Source organism: Bolinopsis microptera, chromosome 7 (assembly GCF_026151205.1).
Source record: "Bolinopsis microptera isolate Bmic1 chromosome 7, MBARI_Bmic_1.0, whole genome shotgun sequence".
Lineage (NCBI taxonomy): Eukaryota > Metazoa > Ctenophora > Tentaculata > Lobata > Bolinopsidae > Bolinopsis > Bolinopsis microptera.
The window spans coordinates 11,631,128-11,658,553 of NC_087078.1; the positions used below are offsets into that span (position 1 = coordinate 11,631,128).

Below are 27,426 nucleotides of genomic sequence, written 5' to 3' on the forward strand. Positions count from 1 at the left end.
AATTTACAACCTACAACCCCCCCAACTCAACAACACCCAACCCCCTCACAACACACACCACCCCAAACCCCACCCCTCCCACTAAACAATACACAAAAACAACAACACATCACATCAACAACACCCCCAACACATACCCCACCATCTAAACTCCACACCAACACCCCCTTAACCACTCCCACAATCAACCCAAAACCTACTACCAACACCAACAACACCAACACACATCACCTCACACAACCCACACCAACAACCCCCACCCACATCACTCAAACACCCTACAACACTCCCACAACAACCCCCTCAAACTCACACACTCAACCCCAAAAACCCACATAACCTAAAACCCACCAAACATCCAACACCACCCACCTCAACAAACTCCAACCAAAACCCCCCAAAACCCACCTACCACCCAACCAACCTTCCCCCCCACACACCCCCACCCGTCATCTCACAACAACCCACACACCCCCCCACCAAACAACCAACCCCCAATCCCACCACAACCCAAACCTCATCAGACAACTCACCACAACAACACCTTCGTCATACACACACCCCCACTCCACATCACACAAAACCCTCATCAACACAACTATCCCACACAAACCCCCACCATCACAACATTCACCCACCCAACTCTCCACAAAACATCACTCACCAACAACTCCTCAACACCTCATCACACCAACAACCACACCCACCCACCTCACAACCAACACCCACACTACACCCTCCCCAACATACCACAACACCCCTCTCTAACTCCCAAAACCCCCCCACCCACTCACCCCACACCCCCACTCCTCAATCCACCCCCCCCCAACACTCACAACACTCTCCAACCAACTCAACCACCCCACCACAAACTCACCACACCATCCCAACAACTCCCCAACACAACACCCCCACCGCCCACATCACAACATTCTCAACCACTCCAACTCTCCGACAAAACACCTCATAACACACAACTATCCTCACAACAACCCTCTAGTCCTCACAAATTTCAAACCTTACCTGACAACAACACTTCCAGTTCATCAACAAACATCTCCTCACACAAGCCAGCCTTAACAAATCTTCACACCCAACACCAACAACAACACATCAACCACTATTACCAACCCAGAACCACTTCTTAACCTCCACCTCATCGACACACATGTTCTCAAACATCCACCCTCACACTACAAACCAACACCCAATGTCTCCTACAACAACACCTAGTCATCAAACAACTCACCAAAAACGCCTTTAGCTCATCTGCACAACACTCTCCCCCACTCAACATCTACAAAACACCTTCCTTATCAAGCAAACATCATCTCAACAAACCCTCAGTATTGCACAAACTTCTCAACACACTCATCAACTTCCAGTACACACACTTCTTCATCAAGCCAACTCATCTCAACCAGCTTCTAGCTCATCTAGCACACAATTCTTCAAACCACTCTCAGTCTCCAGACAAACCTTCCAGTTATCAAGACAACATATCCTCAACAACGCCTTCTGCTCATTAGCACAACACTCTTCAACACACTCATCAGCTCATCCGTAACAACACTTCCACCACCAAACTCATCCTCAACACACGCCTCTAGCATCTAAAAAAAAAAAAAAAAAAAAAAAAAAAAAAAAAAAAAAAAAAAAAAAAAAAAAAAAAAAAAAAAAAAAAAAAAAAAAAAAAAAAAAAAAAAAAAAAAAAAAAAAAAAAAAAAAAAAAAAAAAAAAAAAAAAAAAAAAAAAAAAAAAAAAAAAAAAAAAAAAAAAAAAAAAAAAAAAAAAAAAAAAAAAAAAAAAAAAAAAAAAAAAAAAAAAAAAAAAAAAAAAAAAAAAAAAAAAAAAAAAAAAAAAAAAAAAAAAAAAAAAAAAAAAAAAAAAAAAAAAAAAAAAAAAAAAAAAAAAAAAAAAAAAAAAAAAAAAAAAAAAAAAAAAAAAAAAAAAAACCCCCACCCTCCTAAAAACCCTCTTCAGCACAACACCCCACAAACCTCTCTCAACAAACAACTCTCACCCCCTTTTAACACAGCAAAACCCAGTCACAAACCTATCTCAACAACAAACCTCTGCCTCGCCAAAACCTTTCAACCCCCACAACCACACAACCACCTCCTTTTCCACAAACTCACTAAAAACCAACCTTCTGCATAAAACCCATTTCCCAAACACCCACAACACCAGACACAACACCACAGTTCACAACCAACTCCCAAAAAAACCTTCACACTCAAACAAACTCTCAACACAACCCATCAACTCATCCACAAAACACGTTCATCCACAACAACCCCTTCAACAAACCCTTCTAAAAACAACCCCTTTTCCACACCCCCCATCAAGCCATCCAGTACAACACACTTCCTTCACACACCACAAAACCTAACAACCCACCTCATCTTCAACAACAACTTCTTCAAACACCACTCCTTTCCCCTAAACAACACCTTCCTCCACAACCCTCATCATCCTTCAACAAAAACCTTTCCCTCCCAACAACCTTCCTAACACCCCCATTTCCCATCAAAACACTTCCCTCCAAAACCTCTTCATCAACAACAACCCCCCTCACTCACACACTTCAACCACCCCTTCCATTCAAATCTACCAAAACAACCCTTCCCTCTAGCATCAACATTCCTAAAACACCCTCGTTTTTCCAGACCAACAACTTCTTCAACACCACTCACTCTCTACAACAACCTTCCCAAACCACAACCTCTCCACCAACCTTCTAGCCTAGCACACAATTTTCCTTAAAACCCCAACCCACTCCCCATCAAAAAACCCCTTCACCATCAAACAACCAACACTCCTCAAAAAAACGCCCAGACTTAGTCCAAACAACTTCTCAACCACCATTTAAGCTCTCCTTAACAACAACACTTCACCCCCAAACACTTTCCCCAAAACAAAAACCCTTCAGCTCATCAACCACAACTTAAACCCCCAAATACCCTAACAATCAACCTTCCTCTCACACTCCACAACTTCCAAACAAACACCTTCCTTTAAAGCCACATCTTCCCACACCCTTTACTCCCAACAAACAACTCCTCCACCATCAAATTAAACCCCCCAAAAACCACCCTTACCTCTAACAAAATTCCAACCACCCTCCTTTCAACCATTCAGTAAACACCACTCCCATCAACACAACATCATCCAAAAAAACCCTTCTAGCATCTGAAACAACAACTTCTTAAACCCCCAAAATCCTCAAGCCATCCAGTACAACAACCTTCCAGTCACAAACAACCCACCTCAACACGCCATATCTCACAACAACTCTTCAACCACCCCACAACCATCTTACAACAACCCTTCAGTTTCAACAAAACTCCTTCCAAAAATAAGCTCACACTCTTCAAAAACAACTTCAACCACCATCAAAACCTTCTTCCAACAACACCTTCCTTCACAAGCCCATCTCACAACAACCCTTCTACCACTCACAATTCTTCAACACCACTCCTTTCAGCTCAAAAAACCAACCAAACACCCAAGCAACAACCTTCTCCAACAACCAAACATCTCACAACAACTTTCAAAAACTCCACAACACATAAAAAAACCCCTTCCACATCAACCAACTTCCCAACACACCCTTCAGCTCATCTCACAAAAAACTCAACCCCTCCATCACATCCATACAACCCCTTTCCCTTCTCAACCCATCACTCATCATAAAACCAACGGCCATTTTCTAAGCCAATCTCCAAAACACCCCACACTCATCAAGACACAATCCAACCACCTCCAGCTCATCAGACAACACCCTTAAACACAAGCCCCACTCCACCCAACCAACCTTCTTTCAACCAACCCCAAACCACCACCCCTCAACCTTCCTTACAACACCCCCTTCACCCTAACAAATCCCTCCTACCTTTCCAAGCCCAAACTTTCACACACCACTCCTCAACACCAACCAAAACCTTTCCCTTCAAACACACTCCCTCAACAACACTTCCCTTCAACCAAAACCCTTCTTAAACCACCACCCTTTAAAACCTTCCAGTCAAACAACCCATTCATCAAAAAACACCCAACAAACGCCTCAACTTCTGACAACAAATTCTAACCACCCCCAAGCTCACAATACACACCTCCAGTTTCAGAAAACCCCCAAAAAGCCTATTTCCGGGGAAAAATTTTAAAACCCAAAAGGGGGAAGCCAAACCCCTTTTTAAGCAATTTCAAAAAAAGTTCACCCCGCCCTTTTCCCACCCCAAAAAAGAAAAAACCCTTTCGTAAGCAAAATTAAACACCCTTTGCTTACCCAAACCCCCCTCAAAACCTCAAAGCTTCCTTAAAAGCCCAAAAACAACGAGCCTCCCCCTTTAACCCCCCCCCATCACTAAAAACCCCCCAAAACCCATTCCTCACAACAAACTTCTTCACCACAAAAACCTTCACCCCTCAAAATTTTCCCAACAAAAAACCCCCCCTTAAAAAACAAAAAACCTCAAAAAAACCCCCCCTTCTAGCAAACAATTCTTCAACCACCACCACAAGTTCACCCAGCCCAAAAAACCCCCCATTCCCCACACCAAAAACCCAACCCCCTTTTTCAATCATCAGCACACACCTTCAAACCCCAAAAACCACATAAACCACCTTCTTCTCAAAAATAAACACAACACCCCAATCATACAAAAAAATTCTTAAACCCACCCTCTAAACCCGACAAAAACCTTAAAACAACCACCCCTCCCTCAACAACCCCCTTGTTTTAAGAAAAAAAAACCCTTTTTAAACCCCCCCAAAACCACCACCCATTACCAAAACCAAACCCCACAACAATTTTAGCTCAAGAAAACACTTCCCAAAAAAAACCCTCACCTACAAAACCCTTCCTCCAGCACAACAATCTCAAAAACGCCTTCAGCTCATAAAACCCCCAAAACCATCCTTCTTCACAAACAACACCCCCACCCCCCCAAACATTCCAACAACAACCCTTCACCATTCCCCAAACCTTAAACCCCCCCCCCCCGTCCCAGTAAAAACCTTCTTCACAACACAACCCAAAAACCAACCCCACCATCTACAACCCCTTTTTAAACCCACCCCACTAAAAACCCCCCCCGGGTTCATCAAAAACATCATCCTCAAAAACAACGCCTTCAAACCTTTAAAAACCCTTCTTCAAAAAACCCCAAAAACCCCCATAAACAACACCCCCCAAAAAGCCCCCCAACCCCCTTCAACAAAAAACCCCAAACCCCAAACAGCACGAAAAACCCTCCACCCCCCTTTAAAAACCCCCTTTCACACTAAAAACCCCCCCCCCGCCCGCCAACCCCTTTCCCTTCCAAACCAAACCCTCAACCCCCCCCCTTTGTCATCAGAAAAACCCCCCAAACCCCCCCCAAACCACCAAAACAACCCTTTAGTTAAAACAAAAAATTTTTCCCCAAAAACAACCCCCCAACTACAAAACACCTTCCCCCACCCCCACCAAACCAAAACCCCCCATTAGCAAAACCCAAAACCACCCTCAAAAGCCCCTTTAACCCCTTTCCACAACCCCAAAAACCCCCCGGCCCCCCTCCAAAACAACCCCATCATAGAAACCCCCCCATCCTCCACCTTTTAAAAAACCTTTGATGCCCCTTTTTAACCAAACCCCCAAACCCAAAAAAAAACCCTTCAACCCACCCTCAAAAAAAAAAACCCCTTCCAAAAAAACCCCTTTAAAAAGGGGGGGGGAAAAAAAAATTTTTTCCCCCAAAAACCCCAAAAATTTCCCCAATAAAAACAACTTCTTCCCAAAAAAAGGGGGGGGCCCCCAAAAAACCCCTTAAAACCCCCTTCTTTCCCAAAAAACAACCCTCACTCAAACAACTTTCACCCCAAAAAAAAAACCCTTCTTCCAACCCCCACCTCCCCCAACAAAAACCCTTTCCCATTTCTAGACAAAACCCCCAAAAAAACCCCCCCCAATCTAAAAAAAACCCTTTTTCCCAAACCAAACTTCTCAACCCCCCTCGTCTTTAGCAAAAAAAAACCCCAAACACCAAACCTTAAACCACCCTTCCAAAAAAAATTTTTTTCCAAAAACACCACTCTCCAGTACAAAAAACACCTTCCAGTTCATCAAGACAACATCTCTCAACCCAACAACGCCTTCTAGCTCATCTACCCAACACAACTCTTAACCCATCACTCAGCTATCCGTACAACAAACCCTTCCAGTTCTTCAAGCCAACATCATCCTCAACACACAACGCCTTCTAGCTCATCTAGCACAACAACTTCTTCAACCACACTCCATCAAGCTCATCCAGTACCAACAACACCCTTCCAGTTCCTCAAGCACAACATCATCCTCAACAACAACGCCTTCTAGCTCATCTAGCACAACAACTTCTTCAACCACCACTCCATCAAGCTCATCCAGTACAACAACACCTTCCAGTTCATCAAGCACAACATCATCCTCAACAACAACGCCTTCTAGCTCATCTAGCACAACAACTTCTTCAACCACCACTCCATCAAGCTCATCCAGTACAACAACACCTTCCAGTTCATCAAGCACAACATCATCCTCAACAACAACGCCTTCTAGCTCATCTAGCACAACAACTTCTTCAACCACCACTCCATCAAGCTCATCCAGTACAACAACACCTTCCAGTTCATCAAGCACAACATCATCCTCAACAACAACGCCTTCTAGCTCATCTAGCACAACAACTTCTTCAACCACCACTCCATCAAGCTCATCCAGTACAACAACACCTTCCAGTTCATCAAGCACAACATCATCCTCAACAACAACGCCTTCTAGCTCATCTAGCACAACAACTTCTTCAACCACCACTCCATCAAGCTCATCCAGTACAACAACACCTTCCAGTTCATCAAGCACAACATCATCCTCAACAACAACGCCTTCTAGCTCATCTAGCACAACAACTTCTTCAACCACCACTCCATCAAGCTCATCCAGTACAACAACACCTTCCAGTTCATCAAGCACAACATCATCCTCAACAACAACGCCTTCTAGCTCATCTAGCACAACAACTTCTTCAACCACCACTCCATCAAGCTCATCCAGTACAACAACACCTTCCAGTTCATCAAGCACAACATCATCCTCAACAACAACGCCTTCTAGCTCATCTAGCACAACAACTTCTTCAACCACCACTCCATCAAGCTCATCCAGTACAACAACACCTTCCAGTTCATCAAGCACAACATCATCCTCAACAACAACGCCTTCTAGCTCATCTAGCACAACAACTTCTTCAACCACCACTCCTCAAGCTATCCAGTACAACAACACCTTCCAGTCTCAAGCACAACTCACCCTCAACACAACGCCTTCTAGCTCATCTAGCACAACAAACTTTTCAACCCACCACTCATCAAGTCATCCATTTCAACAACACCTTCCAGTTCATCAAGCACAATTATCTCAACAACAACGCTTCTAGCTCATCTGCACAACAACTTTTCACCAACACTCCATCAAGCTCATCCAGTACAACAACCCCTTACAGTTCATCAAGCACAACATCATCCTCAACAACAACGCTTTAGTCATCTAGCACAACAATTTTCTTCAACCACCACTCCATAAAGCTCTCCGTACAACAACCCCTTCCAGTTCATCAAGCACAACATCACCCTCACAACAACGCCTTCTAGCTCATCTAGCACAACAATTCTTCAACCCCACTCCTAAAGCTCATCCAGTACAAAAAACACCTTCCGTTCATCAAGACAACTTCACCCTCAACAAACACGCCTTCTAGCTCATCTAGCACAACAACTTCTTCAACCACCACTCCATCAAGCTCATCCAGTACAACAACACCTTCCAGTTCATCAAGCACAACATCATCCTCAACAACAACGCTTTCTAGCTCATCTAGCACAACAACTTCTTCAACCACCACTCCATCAAGCTCATCCAGTACAACAACACCTTCCAGTTCATCAAGCACAACATCATCCTCAACAACAACGCCTTCTAGCTCATCTAGCACAACAACTTCTTCAACCACCACTCCATCAAGCTCATCCAGTACAACAACACCTTCCAGTTCATCAAGCACAACATCATCCTCAACAACAACGCCTTCTAGCTCATCTAGCACAACAACTTCTTCAACCACCACTCCATCAAGCTCATCCAGTACAACAACACCTTCCAGTTCATCAAGCACAACATCATCCTCAACAACAACGCCTTCTAGCTCATCTAGCACAACAACTTCTTCAACCACCACTCCATCAAGCTCATCCAGTACAACAACACCTTCCAGTTCATCAAAGCACAACATCATCCTCAACAACAACGCCTTCTAGCTCATCTAGCACAACAAACTTCTTCAACCACCACTCCATCAAGCTCATCCAGTACAACAACACCTTCCAGTTCATCAAGCACAACATCATCCTCAACAACAACGCCTTCTAGCTCATCTAGCACAACAACTTCTTCAACCACCACTCCATCAAGCTCATCCAGTACAACAACACCTTCCAGTTCATCAAGCACAACATCATCCTCAACAACAACGCCTTCTAGCTCATCTAGCACAACAACTTCTTCAACCACCACTCCATCAAGCTCATCCAGTACAACAACACCTTCCAGTTCATCAAGCACAACATCATCTCAACAACAACGCCTTCTAGCTCATCTAGCACAACAACTTCTTCAACCACCACTCCATCAAGCTCATCCAGTACAACAACACCTTCCAGTTCATCAAGCACAACATCATCCTCAACAACAACGCCTTCTAGCTCATCTAGCACAACAACTTCTTCAACCACCACTCCATCAAGCTCATCCAGTACAACAACACCTTCCAGTTCATCAAGCACAACATCATCCTCAACAACAACGCCCTTCTAGCTCATCTAGCACAACAACTTCTTCAACCACCACTCCATCAAGCTCATCCAGCTACAACAACACCTTCCAGTTCATCAAGCACAACATCATCCTCAACAACAACGCTTCTAGCTCATCTAGCACAACAACTTCTTCACCACCACTCCATCAAGCTCATCCAGTACAACAACACCTTCCAGTTCATCAAGCACAACATCATCCTCAACAACAACGCCTTCTAGCTCATCTAGCACAACAACTTCTTCAACCACCACTCCATCAAGCTCATCCAGTACAACAAACACCTTCCAGTTCATCAGCACAACATCATCCTCAACAACAACGCCTTCTAGCTCATCTAGCACAACAACTTCTTCAACCACCACTCATCAAGTCATCCAGTACAACAACACCTTCCAGTTCATCAAGCACAACCTCATCCTCAACAACAAACGCTTTGCTCTCTAGCACAAAAATTCTTTAAACCCACCACCCCTCAAGCTCATCCAGTACAACAAACACCTTCCGGGTTCATCAAGCACAACAAAAAAAAAAAAAAAAAAAAAAAAAAAAAAAAAAAAAAAAAAAAAAAAAAAAAAAAAAAAAAAAAAAAAAAAAAAAAAAAAAAAAAAAAAAAAAAAAAAAAAAAAAAAAAAAAAAAAAAAAAAAAAAAAAAAAAAAAAAAAAAAAAAAAAAAAAAAAAAAAAAAAAAAAAAAAAAAAAAAAAAAAAAAAAAAAAAAAAAAAAAAAAAAAAAAAAAAAAAAAAAAAAAAAAAAAAAAAAAAAAAAAAAAAAAAAAAAAAAAAAAAAAAAAAAAAAAAAAAAAAAAAAAAAAAAAAAAAAAAAAAAAAAAAAAAAAAAAAAAAAAAAAAAAAAAAAAAAAAAAAAAAAAAAAAAAAAAAAAAAAAAAAAAAAAAAAAAAAAAAAAAAAAAAAAAAAAAAAAAAAAAAAAAAAAAAAAAAAAAAAAAAAAAAAAAAAAAAAAAAAAAAAAAAAAAAAAAAAAAAAAAAAAAAAAAAAAAAAAAAAAAAAAAAAAAAAAAAAAAAAAAAAAAAAAAAAAAAAAAAAAAAAAAAAAAAAAAAAAAAAAAAAAAAAAAAAAAAAAAAAAAAAAAAAAAAAAAAAAAAACCATCCTCAACAAAAAACTCATCCTACCCCAAACCAATCTCTTCCAACAACTCCATCTCAACACCAACACAACACCTAGTCATCCATCCCTCAACAACACCCTTCAGTCATCAAGCACAACATCCACCCAACAACAACGCCTTCTGCCATCTAGCACAACCTTCTTCCCCCACTTCCATAAAACTCATCCTACAACAACCCTCGTCATCAGCACAACTATCCTCCAACCACCCTCCTAGCTCCCCAGCACAACAACTTCTTAAAACCCATCCACAATCATCCCAACAACAACCCTTCAGTTCATCAGCACAACATCTCCTCAACCACCACCCTTCTAGCTCATTTTCACAACAACTTCTTAAACCCACCATCAAAATCTCATCCATCAACAACCCTTCATTCTAAGCACAAACAACCCCTTCAAAAAACCCTTTCAGCTCATCTACCAACAATTTCCAACCCCATTTCATCAAGCCACCATCAACAACACCTTCAGTTCATCAAGCACAAAAACTTCTAAACAACAACGCCTTCAAGCTCATCTAACAACAATCTTCCACCCCACTCCACAAGCCACCTCAACAACCCCCTTCCCAGTCATCGGGAACAAAAAACTTCTCAACCCCACCCATCTCTCATCTACCCCATTCCAACACTCATCATCAAGCTCATCCATACAACAACCCTTCCAGTCATCAAGCACAAAAACCCCTTCAACAACAACCCTTCAAGCTCATCGTACACAAACACTTTCACCATTACAACCCCTTTCCCCCAACAACACGCCTTCCAGTCATCAACAACACTTTCTCAACCAACCCACAACACTTCAGTCATCACACACACACTTCTCAACCACACCCCACAAGCCTCTCCATCAAAACAACAACTTCTACCCACCCACCAAATCATCCTCAAACAAACCTTCTAGTCACTACACAAACAATCTTCAACCCCAACCCTTCAGCTCATCAGTACAAAAACCCCTTCCCAACACCACACAACTCATCAACAACAACCCTTCAGTTCATCAAGCACAAAAATTTCTTAAAACCCACCAACAAGCTCATCCAGTACAAAAACCCCTTTCCCATTCACCACCCAAGATCATCCTCAACAAAAAACCTTCGGGTTCATCAGCACAACAACTTCTAAAAACCCACACTCCTCAAGCTCATTAGACAAAAACCCTTTCCCTTCATCAGCAAAACATCATCCTAAACAACAACCCTTCAGTCTCAAGCACAACAAACTTCTCAACCCCCAACCCTTCAGCTCATCTAGCCAAAAAACCCTTCCTTCACAACAAAACCCTCATCCAAACAAAACCCCCCCTTTCAACCCCTCACAACAACCCTTTTTCAACCACAACTTTCTCAATCATCCATCCAACCTTCCAGTAAAAAAACCACTCTCTTCAACAACAACCTTCTCATCAACACAACCTTTTCATTTACACAACCTTCTTCACCACACTCACAGCCAGAAACAAAAACCTTCCAGTTCATCAACCAACTCATCCTCAAAAACCCCTTCTAGCTCATCTAGCACCAACAACTTCACAACCACCACCATTAAAGCTCATCCATACAACAACACCCTTCAGTTCATCAAGCACAACATCATCCTCAACAACAACGCCTTTCTACTATCACACAAAAACTTCTTCAACCCCCCACTCCATCAACTCCTCCAGTACAAAAAACTCCATTCATAAACAAACTCATCCTCACAACAACGCCTTCACCTCACTCTTCACCCAAACACTTCTCAACACCCTCCAGTTCCATCCAGACAACAACCCCTTTCCTTCATCAAAGCCACATCATCTAAAACAAAAACCCTTCAACTCACTCACAACAACTTCTTCAACCACAACCCTTCAGTCATCAAGACAACAACACTTCCTTAAACACACCCATCACTCAACAACAACCTTCTAGCCATCTACACCACAATCTCAACCACCACTCCATTCAGTCATCCAGAAAAAACACCTTCCATTTCCATCGCACAACAACCTCAACACAACCCTTCAACTCATTAGACAAACCTTCACCAAAACCATCAACTCACCCATACAACAACCCTTCAGTTCATCAAGCACAACAACCCTCAACACCAACCCTCAAGCTCATCAGACAACAACTTCCTTCATCAACCACCATAAATCACCCTCAACAAACCCCTTTCAGTTCATCAAGCACAACACACCCTTCAACAACCACCCTTCAAGCTCATCTAGCAAACAACCTTACCACCTCCATCAAGCTCATCCATCAACAACACCTTCCATTCATAAGCACAAAAACTCTTCAACAACACGCTTCTGTCATCAGACAACAATTTCCCTTAAACACACTCCATAAACCATCCATAACAACAACCCTTCAGTTCATCAGCACAAAAATCTCCTCCAACAACGCCTCAGCTTTAAAAACACACCTTTCTTAACCAAACACCTCTCAATCAACACGCCTTCCAGTACAAACACAACTCTTAAACCACACTAAATCGACAAAACATTCCCATTAAACAACACACATCCTCAACTCACAGACCACCTCTCACCACACTCTCAACACCCATACAACAAACTCCCCCAGTCATCAACAAAACATCATCCTCACAACAACCTCCTACTCACTCGACAACAACTTCTTCCCAACCACCACTCCTATCAAGCCTTAACAACAAATCCTTCATTCAAGCACAACATCATCTCAACAACAACGCCTTCTAGCTCATTTTAGCCAACAACTTCTTCAACCACCACTCCATCAAGCTCATCCAGTACAACAACACCTTCCAGTTCATCAAGCACACTTCATCCTCAAAAAACAACGCCTTCTAGCTCATCTAGCACAACAACTTCTTCAACCACCACCCTTCAAGCTATCCAGTACAACAACCCCTTTCCAGTTCATCAGCACAACATCATCCTCAACAACAACGCCTTCTAGTCATCTAGCACAACAACTTCTTCAACCAACTCCATCAAGCTCATCCAGTACAACAACACCTTCCAGTTCATCAACCCACAACACATCCTCAACAACAACCCCTTTTAGTCATCTAGCACAACAATTCTTCAACCACCACTCATCAAGCTCATCAGTAAACAACACCTTCCAGCATCAAGCACAACATCATCCCCACAACCATTCTAGCTCTTTCTAAACCATTTCTCAAAAACCCCTTCAACCACCATCCACAACCTTCCATTTCATCAACACCAACTCATCCCAAAAAAACCCTTCTACCACCCACAACACTTTCTTCACCACAACTTCTTCAACCACCAAACAAAAACCCTTCCAGTTCAAAACACAATTCATCCAACACAACCCTTCAAACCACGCCCAACTTCTTCAACACCCCATCAACTCACCACCAAACTCCAGTCATCAACACCTTACCCTTCAAGAAACAACTTCTACCTCTACCCACAACAACTTCTTAAACCCAAACCCCCATTTCCATCAAGTCATCCAGTACAACAACCCTTCCATTCATCAAGCCAACATCATCCTCAACAACAACGCCTTCTAGCTCATCTAGCACAACAACTTTTTCAACCACCACTCCATCATTCATCCAGTACAACAACCCCTTTTCCAGTTCATCAAGCACAACATCATCCTCAACAACAACGCCTTCTAGCTATTTTGCACAACAACTTTTTCAACCACCACTCCATCAAGCTCATCCAGTAAACAACACCTTCCAGTTCATCAAGCACAACATCCATCCTCAACAACAACGCCTTCTAGCTCTTCTAGCACAACAACTTCTTCAACCACCACTCCATCAAGCTCATCCAGTACAAACAACATTTCCCAGTTCATCAAGCACAACATCATCCTCAACAACAACCCTTCTAGCTCATTAGACAACAACTTCTTCAACCACCACTCCATCAAGCTCATCCGTAACAACAACACCTTCCAGTTCATCAACACAACTCATCCTCAACAAAAACGCCTTCTAGCTCATCTAGCACAACAACTTTTCAACCACCACCCCAAAATCATCAGTACAACAACACCCATTTCAACAAACTCACCTCAAAACAACCTCACATCAACACATTCTTCTAACCAAACCAACTCCTTCAACCACCAGACACAACCTTCAGTTCACCCAAATTTCTCAAAAACACCTTCCATCGTGCACAAAAACCTTAAAACCCCACACAACCCCAACCCTTCAGCTCATCAAAAACAACTTCATCCCCCAACCCAAAAAGCCTCTCCAGTACAACAACAACCTTCGTTCACAACCACAACATCATCCTCAACAACAACCCTTTCCCAGTTCATCAAGCACAACTTCTCAACCACCACCCTTCAAGCTCACCCAGACAACAACCCTTCCAATTCCAACACACATCATCCCAACAACAACCCTTCCAGTCATCAAGCACACACTTCTTCAACACCACCCATCAGCTCATCTAGACAACAACTTCTCACAACCACAACATCACCTCAACAACAACCCTTCAGTCATCAGCACAACAACCCTTTCAACCCCAACCCTTCAGCTCACCCAGTACAACAACCCCTTCAACATCAACACAACCTCATCAAAACAACCCTTCTAGTTCATCAAGCACAACAACTTCCAACACACCCCATCAAGCTCATCAGAAACAACACTTCTTCTAACCACCACCCCTTTCCTCAACAACAACCCTTCAGTTCATCAGCACAAAAACTTCTTCCCCAAACCACCTCAAGCCACCCGTACCAAAAACACTTCCACCACACCACAACTCATCCCAACAACAACCCCTTCCCAGTTCTTCAGCACAACAACCTTCTTCAACAACTACCTCTACCATTAACAAAAAAACCCTTCCAAAAACCCACCCCAAACAAACTCATCCTCAACACAACCCTTCACCATCACAATTTCTCACAACAACCTTCTACCCACACACCAACCTTCAACCTCATCTAAATCATCAACAAAAAACCCTTTCCCAGTCATCAAGCACAACATCATCCTCAACAACAACGCCTTCTAGCTCATCTAGCACAACAACTTCTTCAACCACCCTCCATAAAGCTCATTCCAGTACACAACACCTTCATCTCAGCAAATATCCTCAAAAACAACCCTTCTCTCAACACACAACCTTCTTCACCCACTCAACAATTTCCCCTTCAACACACCTACCAGTTCATCAAGACAACATCTCCTCACAACAACCTTCTTCACAAAAAACCTTTTTCAACCCCCACTCCTAAACTCACCCAGTCCCAAAAACCCCGTTCATAAGCAAACATCATCCCAAAAAACGCCTTTATCTTCTGAAAAACAAACTTTTTCAACCCATCCATCAAGCCATCCAGTACAACAACCCCCCCCGTTCTTCAAGCAAAATCACCTCAACAAAAAACCCCTTTCTAGCTCACTAGCAAAACAACTTCTTCAACCACCCCCCTAAAGCCATCCTTACAAAAAACACCTTCCAGTTCATCAAGCAAAACTCATCCTAAAACAAAACGCCTTCTAGCTCTCTGCACAAAACCTTAAACCACCCCCCATCAAAAACCACCCGTTTAAACCCAACACCCCCTTTACCAAACTTCAACCTCAAAAAACCCAATTCATTTCCAAAACAACAATTTTTAAACCAAAACCCACACCTAAACCTTTTTCCATAAAACAAAAACTTCCATCTAAACACCCATCCTAACAACAACCCCTTCAGTATCACACAAAACTTCTTCAACACCACCCTTCAAGCTCACCCAACAAAACCCTTCCCCCACAAGCAAAAACTCATCCTCAAACAACCCTTCAGTCATCAGCACAAAAACTTTTCAACCCCACCCTCAGCTCCCCCGACAAAACCCCTTTCCCGTTCACAACACCTATCCCCCAACAACAACCCTTCAAACCCAAAAAATTTCTCCCCACAACAACCTTAAAACCCACTCCACAACCATCCTTTAAACAACACCTTCGTCATAAAGCAAAACCCTCATCTAACAAAAACCCCTTTTTCCTCACAACAACCTTCTAAAAACCCCCACTCCTTCAACCACCATCAAAAAACCCTTCAGTTCCAACAAAACATACCCACAACAACCCAGCCTCTAGCAAAAACCCTTCTTCAACCACCACCCCCTAAAGCTTCAGTACAAAAACCCCTTTCAGTTCATCAAGCCAACTCATCCTCAACAAAAACCCCTTTCTAGCCTCTAGCACAACAACTTCTTCAACCCCCCACCAAAAATCATCCTTTACAAAAACCCCTTTCCCAGTTCACAAGCAAAACATCCCCAAAAACAACCCCTTTTAGCTCCTAGCACAAAAACTTCTTCAACCACCACTCATCAAGCTCACCAGTAAACAACACATTCCGGTTCATAAAGCAAACACACCCCAAACAACAACCCCTTCGCTCATTACCAACAATTTTTAAACCCACCACTCCATAAAAGTTTTCCCAGTCAAAAACCCCTTCCTTTTTTTTCTCAAAAAACATCTCCAAAAACCAAAAATTTCTTCATCACACCAACTTCTTTCAAAAAACCACCCCATTCCAAGCCCTCACTAAAAAAACCCTTTCAGTTCACCAACACCCCAACACACCCTCCTTCTAACCTTACACAAAACCTAAAAAACCCCCAACCCTTCTTCTACAAAAAAATTTCCACAAAACCCACAACCCCCCAACAAAACCCTTCAGTCTCAGCACAACATTTTTCTTAAAAACCACCTCCAAGCCCCATCCAAAACACCCCCCCATTCATCAAGACAAAAACACCTAAAAAAGCTTTCTCACTACCCAACAACTTCTTCAACCCCACCCCTAGCCACCAGCCAACACCCCCCCCATTTCCACGCAAACACACCTAAACAACAACCCCTTCATCATCCCACAACAACTTTTTTAAAAACCCCCCCTCCTCAGGTTTTCCCCCATTTCAACAACCCCTTCCGTTCATCAGACAAATCACCCTTTCAACAACAAGCCTTTAGCCTCTGCACAACAACTTTTCAACCCCACCCACAAGCTACCGTCAAAAACACCTTCCTTTCCAAGCCAAAACTCATCCTAACAACAACCCCCTTTCTGCTCATCTAGCACAACAACTTCTTCACCACCCCCTCAAGTCATCCGTAAAACAACACTTCCATTCATCAAGCACACTCATCCTAAACACAAGCCTTCTAGCTCATCTGCCACAACTTTTAAAACCACCATCCAAAAGCCACCAGTACAACAACCCTTCCAGTTCTCAAGCAAACTCATCCCAAAAACAACCCTTTCTGCTACTAGCAAACAATTTCTTAAAACCACCACTCCTCACTCATCCAGTACAAAAACACCTTCCATTCTAAAGCAAATCACCTCAACAACAAACCCTTTGCTATTAGCACAACCTTTCCCCTTAAAAACCCATCCTCCCAACTCATCAGTAAAACAAAACCCCGTTCTCAAACAACTCACCTCACAAAAAACCTTTACCCCCCGCAAAACAAATTTTTTTAAAACCCACCCCCCCAGTCACCCCAGTAAAACAACACCCCTTGTCATCAACCCAAACTCTCTCAACACAACCCTTCAGCTCTCAGACAAAAACCCTTTTTTCCCAACCCCCCCCATAAATCATCATACACAACACCTTCCCAGTTATCCAAAACAAACCTCCAACAACCCTTCGCTCTCTACAACAACCTTACCACCACCCTCAATTCATCCTAACAACAACCCTTCGTTCTAGCACAACCTCCCAAACCCCCCTTTTTAGCTCTCAGACACAACCTTAAACCACACCCTCAACTCCCCCATCAACAATTTCCCAGTTCATCGCAAAACACCCCTCAACCAACCCTTCAGCTCATCTCAAACCCCTTTCTTCCCCCATCCAAAAATCCCTCAACAACCCCTTTTTGTTCATCAACAAACACTCTAACAACAACCCTTCAGTCACTGACAACAACCTTTTTTAAAAACCACCCCCAAACCAGCCTCAACACCCCCTTCCAAACCCCCCCAAACAAACTCTTTTCCAAAACCCTTCCCCAAAAAACCCACTCTACCAAACCCCCTTAAACACCAAAAAACCCAATATCCCTCCCCCAAAAACACTCCATCATCAGCACAACATCATCCTCAACAACAACCCCTTCTAGTCATCTAGCCCCAAAATTCTTAACCCCACTATCAAGTCACCCGTCAAAAACCCCTTCCAGTTCTAAAGCCAACATCCCCTAAAACAAACCCCTTCTAGCTCATCTAGCAAACAATTTCTTCAACCCCCACCCCTCAAGCTCATCCAGTACAACAACCCCTTCCAGTCATAAAGCACCATCCTAAAACAACAACCCTTCTAGCTTTCTACACAACAACTTCTAAACCCCACCCCCTCAAGCTATCCAGTCAACAACCCTTCCAGTTCTTAAGCACAACACACCCCAAAACAACAACGCCTTCTAGTCTCTGCACAACAACTTCTTCAACACCATCATAAAGCTCATCCAGTACAACAACACCTCCATTTCATAAAGCAAAAACTCATCCTCAAAAAAAAAAACCCAACCCCTTCTAGCCACAACCAAAAACTTCAAAACCACCACCCACAATCCCAGTACAAAAAACATTTTTCCAAAAATAGCCCCTCATCTAAACAACAACCCTTCAGCTCTTAGCCAAACCTAAACCCCATCCCATCAACCACCATAAAAAAAACCCTTTCCCAGTTCATCAAGCACAAAAAACCCTAAACCCCAACCCTTCAGCTCTCTTACACAAACTTCTTCAAACCACAACCATTCAAAGCCCCCCATCCCCAAACAACCCTTAAAATTCAAAACCAACATAAACCTTTAACAAAAAAACCTTTCCACAACCAAAAAACCCAAACACCCTCCACCCTCACAGCAACAACCCCTCAGTCATCAAAAACACACCTCAAAAACAACCCCCTCACCTCTAACAAAAACTTCTTCCAACCCACTACAACCTTTCCAAAAACACCCTTCCCATTTAAGACAAAAACATTTCAACAAAAGCCCAACTCATTACAAAAAACCCTTCAACCACCCCCACAATCTCCAAAACACCCTTTCCCTTTTCATCAAGCCAACACTCCCAAACCAAGCTTCTATCTCACAAAAACCTTCTTCAACCCACCACCCTAAAATCCCCAACCCACCCTTCAGTTCATCGACAACATCTCCTAAAACAACAACCCCCTTCATTTTCATTAGCACAACAACTTTTTTCAACCACCACCCCATAAAGCTCTCCGTCAAAAACCCCCTTCCAGTTCATAAGAAAACCCTCCTCAACAACAACGCCTTTAGCTATCTAGCACAACAATTTCTTCAACCACTCCATCAAGCTCATCCAGTACAACAACACCTTCCCATTCATCGCACACTCATCCCCCAACAAAACCCTTCTAGTCATTGCAAACCACTTCTCAACCCCCACCCACAACCTCCTCAACACACTTCAGCATCAACCCAAAAATTTCCCCCTTTCAACCAACCCTTCTGCTCATCAGACCCCAACCCCTCAACAACCACCCAAAAACCCTTCCCTTTTCCAACCAAACCCCTTCGAGTCATAACCCACCCTCAACAAAAACCTCAAGTTCAGCAAAACATTTCCCAAAAACCCCCCCCAAACAACTCCCGAACCAACCTCCAGTCTAAAAGCACAACACTCTCAACCAACCCTTCACTCATCAGACAACAACCTTAAACCCCCATCCATCAAGCTACCAGTAAAACAACATTTCCCTTTCACAACACCCATAAACCCCCAAAACAACCCCCCGTTCTTTAAGCACACACTTCTTCCCCACACCCTCAAGCTTTTGAAAAAAACCTTCACAAAACACAACCTCCTCAACAACCCCTTTTTTACCCCTATCTAACAAAAACCCCTTCAACCACCAGCCCCACAACCCACCAAACCACACTTCCATTTCCAAAAAACCTTTTTTCAACAAAACCCCTTCTACCACAGCCCAACTTCTTCAAAAACCCAAAAATAAACCCCTACCCAGTCCAACACCCACTCAAGCACACATCTCCCAACAAACCCTTCTAGTCATCTAGCACAACAATTTTTTAAACCACCACTCCATCAAGACCCAGTAAAAAACCCCTTTCCCATTCAAAACACAACATCTCCTAAACAAAAACGCCTTCAGTCATCTGCACAACAACTTCTTCACCCCCACTCCATAAAGCTCTTCCGTAAAAAAACCCTTTTCCTTTTTAAAGCCAACATCATCCTAAAAAAAACCCCTTCTAGCTCATCTAGCACAACAACTTTTCAACCACCACTCCTCAAGCTCATCCTACAAAAACCCCCCAGTTCATCAAGCAAAAACACATCCTCAACAACAACGCCTTCTGTCACAGCACACAATTTCTTCAACCACTCCACAAGTCATCCGTAAACCCCCCAACCCCCTTTTCCCAAAAATTCACCCACACCCCCAAAAAGTTCTCTCCAAAAAAACCAAAACCCCCCCCCCAAAAACCAACCTTCAGCTCAAATTCACAACAAAAACCTCAGCCACAAGAAAAACAACCCCAAACAAAACCCTTCTGCTCATCAGACCACTTTTCAACCACCACCTAATCATCCATAAAAAAACCCTTTCCCGTTCTCCACAACACCCTCAACCCCACCCTTCAGCCATCGACAAAACTTTTAAACACATCCCAATTTCATCCAACAACAACCCTTTCCCAGTTCATCAACACAACAATCCCCTTCAACAAAACCCTCAGCCTTAGACAACAATTTCTTCACCACCACCCACAATCTCCTCAACAACCCCTTCCTTTCATCAGCCAAACCCCTCAAACCCCTTCTGCTCTTTCCCAAAAACCCTTTTTCACACCACTCCATAACTCACTAAAACAACCCTTTCCCTTCCACCCAAAATCATCCTCAACAACAACCCTTCAGTCATCAGCAAAAAACCCTTTTTAAAACCACACCATACCACCATCAACAACCTTCCAGTTCTCAAGCACAAAATCATTAAAACAAAAAACCCTTCAAGCTCTTTAGACAACAACCTTCCCACCCACTCCAAAAACTCTCCAACAACAACCCCCCAGCTCAAGCAAACACCCCTAAACCCAACCCCTTTTAGCTCACCCTCCAAAACAACCCTTCAACCCACCCCCACAAGCTAATAATAAAACAACATTTCCCGACAACACCTCAAATCCTAACAAAAACCTTCTGCTTCTACAAAACTTCTTAAACACCATCCTCAAGTCACGACAAAAACCCCTTTCCCAAATTCCAACCCAAAAACCCATCAACAAAAACCCTTCAGTCCAGCAAAAAACTTCTCAAACCAAAACCCATCAAGCTACCCAGACAAAAAACCCTTCCACACAAAAAACCATCATTCAACAAACCCCTTTCTAGCCTTCCACAACAACCCTTCAACCCCCACTCACAATCCCCCAAAAAAACCATTTCCATTAAAAACCCCAAATAAACCCAACACCAAACCCTTCTAGCTCATCTGCACAACAATTCTTAAACCCCCCACCCTAAAGCCTCCCCCCAAACCCCTTTCCCAGTTCATAAGCACAACATCATCCTCAACAACAACGCCTTCTAGCTCATCTAGCACAACAACTTCTTCAACCACCACTCCATCAAGCTCATCCAGTACAACAACACCTTCCAGTTCATCAAGCACAACATCATCCTCAACAACAACGCCTTCTAGCTCATCTAGCACAACAACTTCTTCAACCACCACTCCATCAAGCTCATCCAGTACAACAACACCTTCCAGTTCATCAAGCACAACATCATCCTCAACAACAACGCCTTCTAGCTCATCTAGCACAACAACTTCTTCAACCACCACTCCATCAAGCTCATCCAGTACAACAACACCTTCCAGTTCATCAAGCACAACATCATCCTCAACAACAACGCCTTCTAGCTCATCTAGCACAACAACTTCTTCAACCACCACTCCATCAAGCTCATCCAGTACAACAACACCTTCCAGTTCATCAAGCACAACATCATCCTCAACAACAACGCCTTCTAGCTCATCTAGCACAACAACTTCTTCAACCACCACTCCATCAAGCTCATCCAGTACAACAACACCTTCCAGTTCATCAAGCACAACATCATCCTCAACAACAACGCCTTCTAGCTCATCTAGCACAACAACTTCTTCAACCACCACTCCATCAAGCTCATCCAGTACAACAACACCTTCCAGTTCATCAAGCACAACATCATCCTCAACAACAACGCCTTCTAGCTCATCTAGCACAACAACTTCTTCAACCACCACTCCATCAAGCTCATCCAGTACAACAACACCTTCCAGTTCATCAAGCACAACATCATCCTCAACAACAACGCCTTCTAGCTCATCTAGCACAACAACTTCTTCAACCACCACTCCATCAAGCTCATCCAGTACAACAACACCTTCCAGTTCATCAAGCACAACATCATCCTCAACAACAACGCCTTCTAGCTCATCTAGCACAACAACTTCTTCACCACCACTACCACAAGCTCATCCAGTACAACAACACCTCCAGTTCATCAAGCACAACATCATCCTCAACAACAACGCCTTCCTAGCTCATCTAGCACAACAACTTCTCAACCACCACTCCATCAAGCTCATCCAGTACAACAACACACTTTCCAGTTCATCAAGCACAACATCATCCTCAACAACAACGCCTTCCTAGCTCATCTAGCACAACAACTTCTTCACAACAACCACTCCATCAAGCTCATCCAGTACAACAATCACCTCCAGTTCATCAAGCACAACATCATCCTCAACAACAACGCCTTCTAGCTCATCTAGCACAACAACTTCTTCAACCACCACTCCATCAAGCTCATCCAGTACAACAACACCTTCCAGTTCTCGAAAACATCCCTCAACAAAACGCCTTCAGTATCTGACAACATTTTCCCCACCCATAAAGCTCTCGAAACAAAACCTCCAGTCCAACACACTACCCCAAACAACACCCTTTTCTCTACACAACAACTTCTACCCCACCACGCTCACCGTCACACCCTTCATCACACCAACAATCTCACAACAACCCTTAGCTCATCTAGACAACAACCTTTCAACCCCACTCCATCAAAGCTCATCCAGTCACAACACCTTCCAGTTCACAGCACAACACATCCCCCACCAAAACGCCTTCTAGCTAAATCTAGAAACAAAAAACTTCTTAAACCACCCTCTCCACAAGCCATCCAGTACAACAACACCTTCCAGTTACAACCAACTCATCCTCAACAACAACCCCTTCTAGCTCATCCCCAAACAACCTTTTCCACAACCCCCCATTTCCACAAGCTCATCCAAAAACCCCAACCCTTCCAGTTATAAAGCAAAACTCACCTCAACAACAACGCCTTCTAGCTCATCTAGCACAACAACCTTCTTCAACCACCACTCCATCAAGCTCAACCAGTACAACAACACCTTCCAGTTCATCAAGCACAACATCATCCTCAACAACAACGCCTTCTAGCTCATCTAGCACAACAACTTCTTCAACCACCACTCCATCAAGCTCATCCAGACAAACAACACTTCAGTTCATCAAAGCACAACATCATCCTCAACAACAACGCCTCATTCCTCAACAAGCACAACATCAACCTCACACCCTCCACCACACAACTTCATCAACCACCACTCCATCAAAGCTCATCCAGTACAACACACCTTCCAGTTCATCAAGCACAACCATCATCCTCAACAACAACGCCTTCTAGCTCATCTAGCACAACAACTTCTTCAACCCACCACTCCATCAAGCTCATCCAGTACAACAACACCTTCCAGTTCATCAAGCACAACATCATCCTCAACAACAACGCCTTCTAGCTCATCTAGCACAACAACTTCTTCAACCACCACTCCATCAAGCTCATCCAGTACAACAACACCTTCCAGTTCATCAAGCACAACATCATCCTCAACAACAACGCCTTCTAGCTCATCTAGCACAACAACTTCTTCAACCACCACTCCATCAAGCTCATCCAGTACAACAACACCTTCCAGTTCATCAAGCACAACATCATCCTCAACAACAACGCCTTCTAGCTCATCTAGCACAACAACTTCTTCAACCACCACTCCATCAAGCTCATCCAGTACAACAACACCTTCCAGTTCATCAAGCACAACATCATCCTCAACAACAACGCCTTCTAGCTCATCTAGCACAACAACTTCTTCAACCACCACTCCATCAAGCTCATCCGCCCAAAAACTTCCCCGGTTCTAAAGCAAAAACATCCCTCAACAAAAAAACGCCTTCAGTCATTTAGCCCAAAAATTCTTAAAACCCCCCCACAAGTTCCAGTAAAAAAACCCCCTTCCAGTTCATCAAGCAAACATATCTAAAACAAAAAAAGCCTTCTGCTCATCAGCCAAAACTTCTTCAACCCCCCACTCCATAAAGTCATCCAGTCAACAACACCTTCCGTTCTCAAGCAAAACATCTTCCCAACAAACGCCTTCTGTCTTCTAGAAAACAATTTTCAACCCCACCCTAAATCAGTCATCCAGTAAAAAAAATTTCCTTTATCAAGCCAAATCATCCTCAAACCAAAACCCCTTTAGTATTTGCCCCTTTTAACCCCTTCAGTTTTGTAAAAACCAAAACCTTCATTTCATCAAACCCAAACTTCCCCAAAAAACAACGCCTTCGCTTTTACAAAACAATCAAAAAACCCCACTCCATAAAAGTCTTCCAGACAAACCCCTTCCGTTTTCAAGACAACATCATCCCAAAAAACAACGCCTCTGTCATCAGCACAACAACCTTAAAACCCACCACTCCTCAAGCCATCCAGACAAAACCCTTCCAGTTCTCAAGCCAACCTCCCTAAAAACAACGCCTTTCTAGTCATTGCACAAAACTTTTTCAACCCCCACCCATCAAGCCCGTCAACAACATTCCGTTCCAAGCACAACTTCCTCAACAACAGCCTTCTGTATCTGCAAAACCCCAAATTTCTTAAAACCACCCCCCTCAAGCTCACCCAGTAAACAACACCTTCATTTCTAAGCACAACACTTCCTCAACAAAAACGCCTTTGTCTCTGCAAAAACCTTCTTCACCACATCCATCAGCTCATCCGAAAACAACCCCTTTCCTTTACACCCAAAACACAAAATCTCTAAACAAGCAACCCCCCCATTTCCCCTTTTTTTACTTCTCCCCACCCCCCAACCCAAAACCCTTTCCTTCAACAAACTCAAATTTCAAGCTCATCCGTAAAAAAACCCTTCCATTCACAAGAAACTCATCTCAACGCCTTCTAGCTCATCTAGCACAACAACTTCTTCAACCACCACTCCATCAAGCTCATCCAGTACAACAACACCTTCCAGTTCATCAAGCACAACATCATCCTCAACAACACGCCTTCTAGCTCATCTAGCACAACAACTTCTTCAACCACCACTCCATCAAGCTCATCCAGTACAACAACACCTTCCAGTTCATCAAGCACAACATCATCCTCAACAACAACGCCTTCTAGCTCATCTAGCACAACAACTTCTTCAACCACCACTCCATCAAGCTCATCCAGTACAACAACACCTTCCAGTTCATCAAGCACAACATCATCCTCAACAACAACGCCTTCTAGCTCATCTAGCACAACAACTTCTTCAACCACCACTCCATCAAGCTCATCCAGTACAACAACACACTCTTCCAGTTCATCAAGCACAAACATCATCCTCAACAACAACGCCTTCTAGCTCAACTAGCACAACAACTTCTTCAACCACCACTCCATCAAGCTCATCCAGTACAACAACACCTTCCAGTTCCTCAAGCACAACATCATCCTCAACAACAACGCCTTCTAGCTCATCTAGCACAACAACTTCTTCAACCACCACTCCATCAAGCTCATCCAGTACAACAACACCTTCCAGTTCATCAAGCCCAAGGACACGAGAGGACATGCAAACGGACATCTATCGACACGCAACGATTGGAACTCCTATCTAGCTCATCTACACAACAACTTCTTCAACCTCCACATCCATCAAGCTTCATCACTACAATAACACCTTCCAGTTCATCAAGCACAACATCATCCTCACAACAACGCTTTCTAGCTCATCTAGCACAACAACTTCTTCAACCACCACTCCATCAAGCTCATCCAGTACAACAACACCTTCCAGTTCATCAAGCACAACATCATCCTCAACAACAACGCCTTCTAGCTCATCTAGCACAACAACTTCTTCAACCACCACTCCATCAAGCTCATCCAGTACAACAACACCTTCCAGTTCATCAAGCACAACATCATCCTCAACAACAACGCCTTCTAGCTCATCTAGCACAACAACTTCTTCAACCACCACTCCATCAAGCTCATCCAGTACAACAACACCTTCCAGTTCATCAAGCACAACATCATCCTCAACAACAACGCCTTCTAGCTCATCTAGCACAACAACTTCTTCAACCACCACTCCATCAAGCTCATCCAGTACAACAACACCTTCCAGTTCATCAAGCACAACATCATCCTCAACAACAACGCCTTCTAGCTCATCTAGCACAACAACTTCTTCAACCACCACTCCATCAAGCTCATCCAGTACAACAACACCTTCCAGTTCATCAAGCACAACATCATCCTCAACAACAACGCCTTCTAGCTCATCTAGCACAACAACTTCTTCAACCACCACTCCATCAAGCTCATCCAGTACAACAACACCTTCCAGTTCATCAAGCACAACATCATCCTCAACAACAACGCCTTCTAGCTCATCTAGCACAACAACTTCTTCAACCACCACTCCATCAAGCTCATCCAGTACAACAACACCTTCCAGTTCATCAAGCACAACATCATCCTCAACAACAACGCCTTCTAGCTCATCTAGCACAACAACTTCTTCAACCACCACTCCATCAAGCTCATCCAGTACAACAACACCTTCCAGTTCATCAAGCACAACATCATCCTCAACAACAACGCCTTCTAGCTCATCTAGCACAACAACTTCTTCAACCACCACTCCATCAAGCTCATCCAGTACAACAACACCTTCCAGTTCATCAAGCACAACATCATCCTCAACAACAACGCCTTCTAGCTCATCTAGCACAACAACTTCTTCAACCACCACTCCATCAAGCTCATCCAGTACAACAACACCTTCCAGTTCATCAAGCACAACATCATCCTCAACAACAACGCCTTCTAGCTCATCTAGCACAACAACTTCTTCAACCACCACTCCATCAAGCTCATCCAGTACAACAACACCTTCCAGTTCATCAAGCACAACATCATCCTCAACAACAACGCCTTCTAGCTCATCTAGCACAACAACTTCTTCAACCACCACT

The 27,426-nt window shown here is 43.2% G+C and overlaps 1 protein-coding gene across 1 annotated transcript in view; it reads left to right on the forward strand.

Annotated features, from left to right (window-relative positions):
• Positions 1-27,426, forward strand: part of LOC134818697 (mucin-3B-like) — a gene marked incomplete at its 5' end in the record, with an annotated part of 79,541 nt that overhangs the window by 38,759 nt on the left and 13,356 nt on the right. Inside the window, 32 exons of the mRNA XM_063828336.1 lie at positions 525-1,041; positions 1,234-1,346; positions 3,231-3,334; positions 6,208-6,298; positions 6,798-7,034; positions 7,291-7,565; positions 7,634-7,721; positions 9,065-9,124; positions 9,267-9,326; positions 10,107-10,202; positions 10,437-10,737; positions 10,967-11,072; positions 11,606-11,884; positions 12,095-12,330; positions 12,606-12,709; positions 12,753-12,901; positions 12,963-13,116; positions 13,487-13,661; positions 13,730-14,802; positions 14,991-15,081; positions 18,322-18,459; positions 19,125-19,291; positions 19,330-19,430; positions 20,291-20,393; positions 21,673-21,786; positions 22,807-22,955; positions 23,117-23,290; positions 23,400-23,489; positions 23,551-23,736; positions 24,243-24,308; positions 24,887-25,027; positions 25,926-26,015. Of these exons, the coding sequence (XP_063684406.1) occupies positions 525-1,041; positions 1,234-1,346; positions 3,231-3,334; positions 6,208-6,298; positions 6,798-7,034; positions 7,291-7,565; positions 7,634-7,721; positions 9,065-9,124; positions 9,267-9,326; positions 10,107-10,202; positions 10,437-10,737; positions 10,967-11,072; positions 11,606-11,884; positions 12,095-12,330; positions 12,606-12,709; positions 12,753-12,901; positions 12,963-13,116; positions 13,487-13,661; positions 13,730-14,802; positions 14,991-15,081; positions 18,322-18,459; positions 19,125-19,291; positions 19,330-19,430; positions 20,291-20,393; positions 21,673-21,786; positions 22,807-22,955; positions 23,117-23,290; positions 23,400-23,489; positions 23,551-23,736; positions 24,243-24,308; positions 24,887-25,027; positions 25,926-26,015 (5,828 nt within the window). The remainder of the gene's footprint in view (positions 1-524; positions 1,042-1,233; positions 1,347-3,230; positions 3,335-6,207; positions 6,299-6,797; positions 7,035-7,290; positions 7,566-7,633; positions 7,722-9,064; positions 9,125-9,266; positions 9,327-10,106; positions 10,203-10,436; positions 10,738-10,966; positions 11,073-11,605; positions 11,885-12,094; positions 12,331-12,605; positions 12,710-12,752; positions 12,902-12,962; positions 13,117-13,486; positions 13,662-13,729; positions 14,803-14,990; positions 15,082-18,321; positions 18,460-19,124; positions 19,292-19,329; positions 19,431-20,290; positions 20,394-21,672; positions 21,787-22,806; positions 22,956-23,116; positions 23,291-23,399; positions 23,490-23,550; positions 23,737-24,242; positions 24,309-24,886; positions 25,028-25,925; positions 26,016-27,426) is intronic.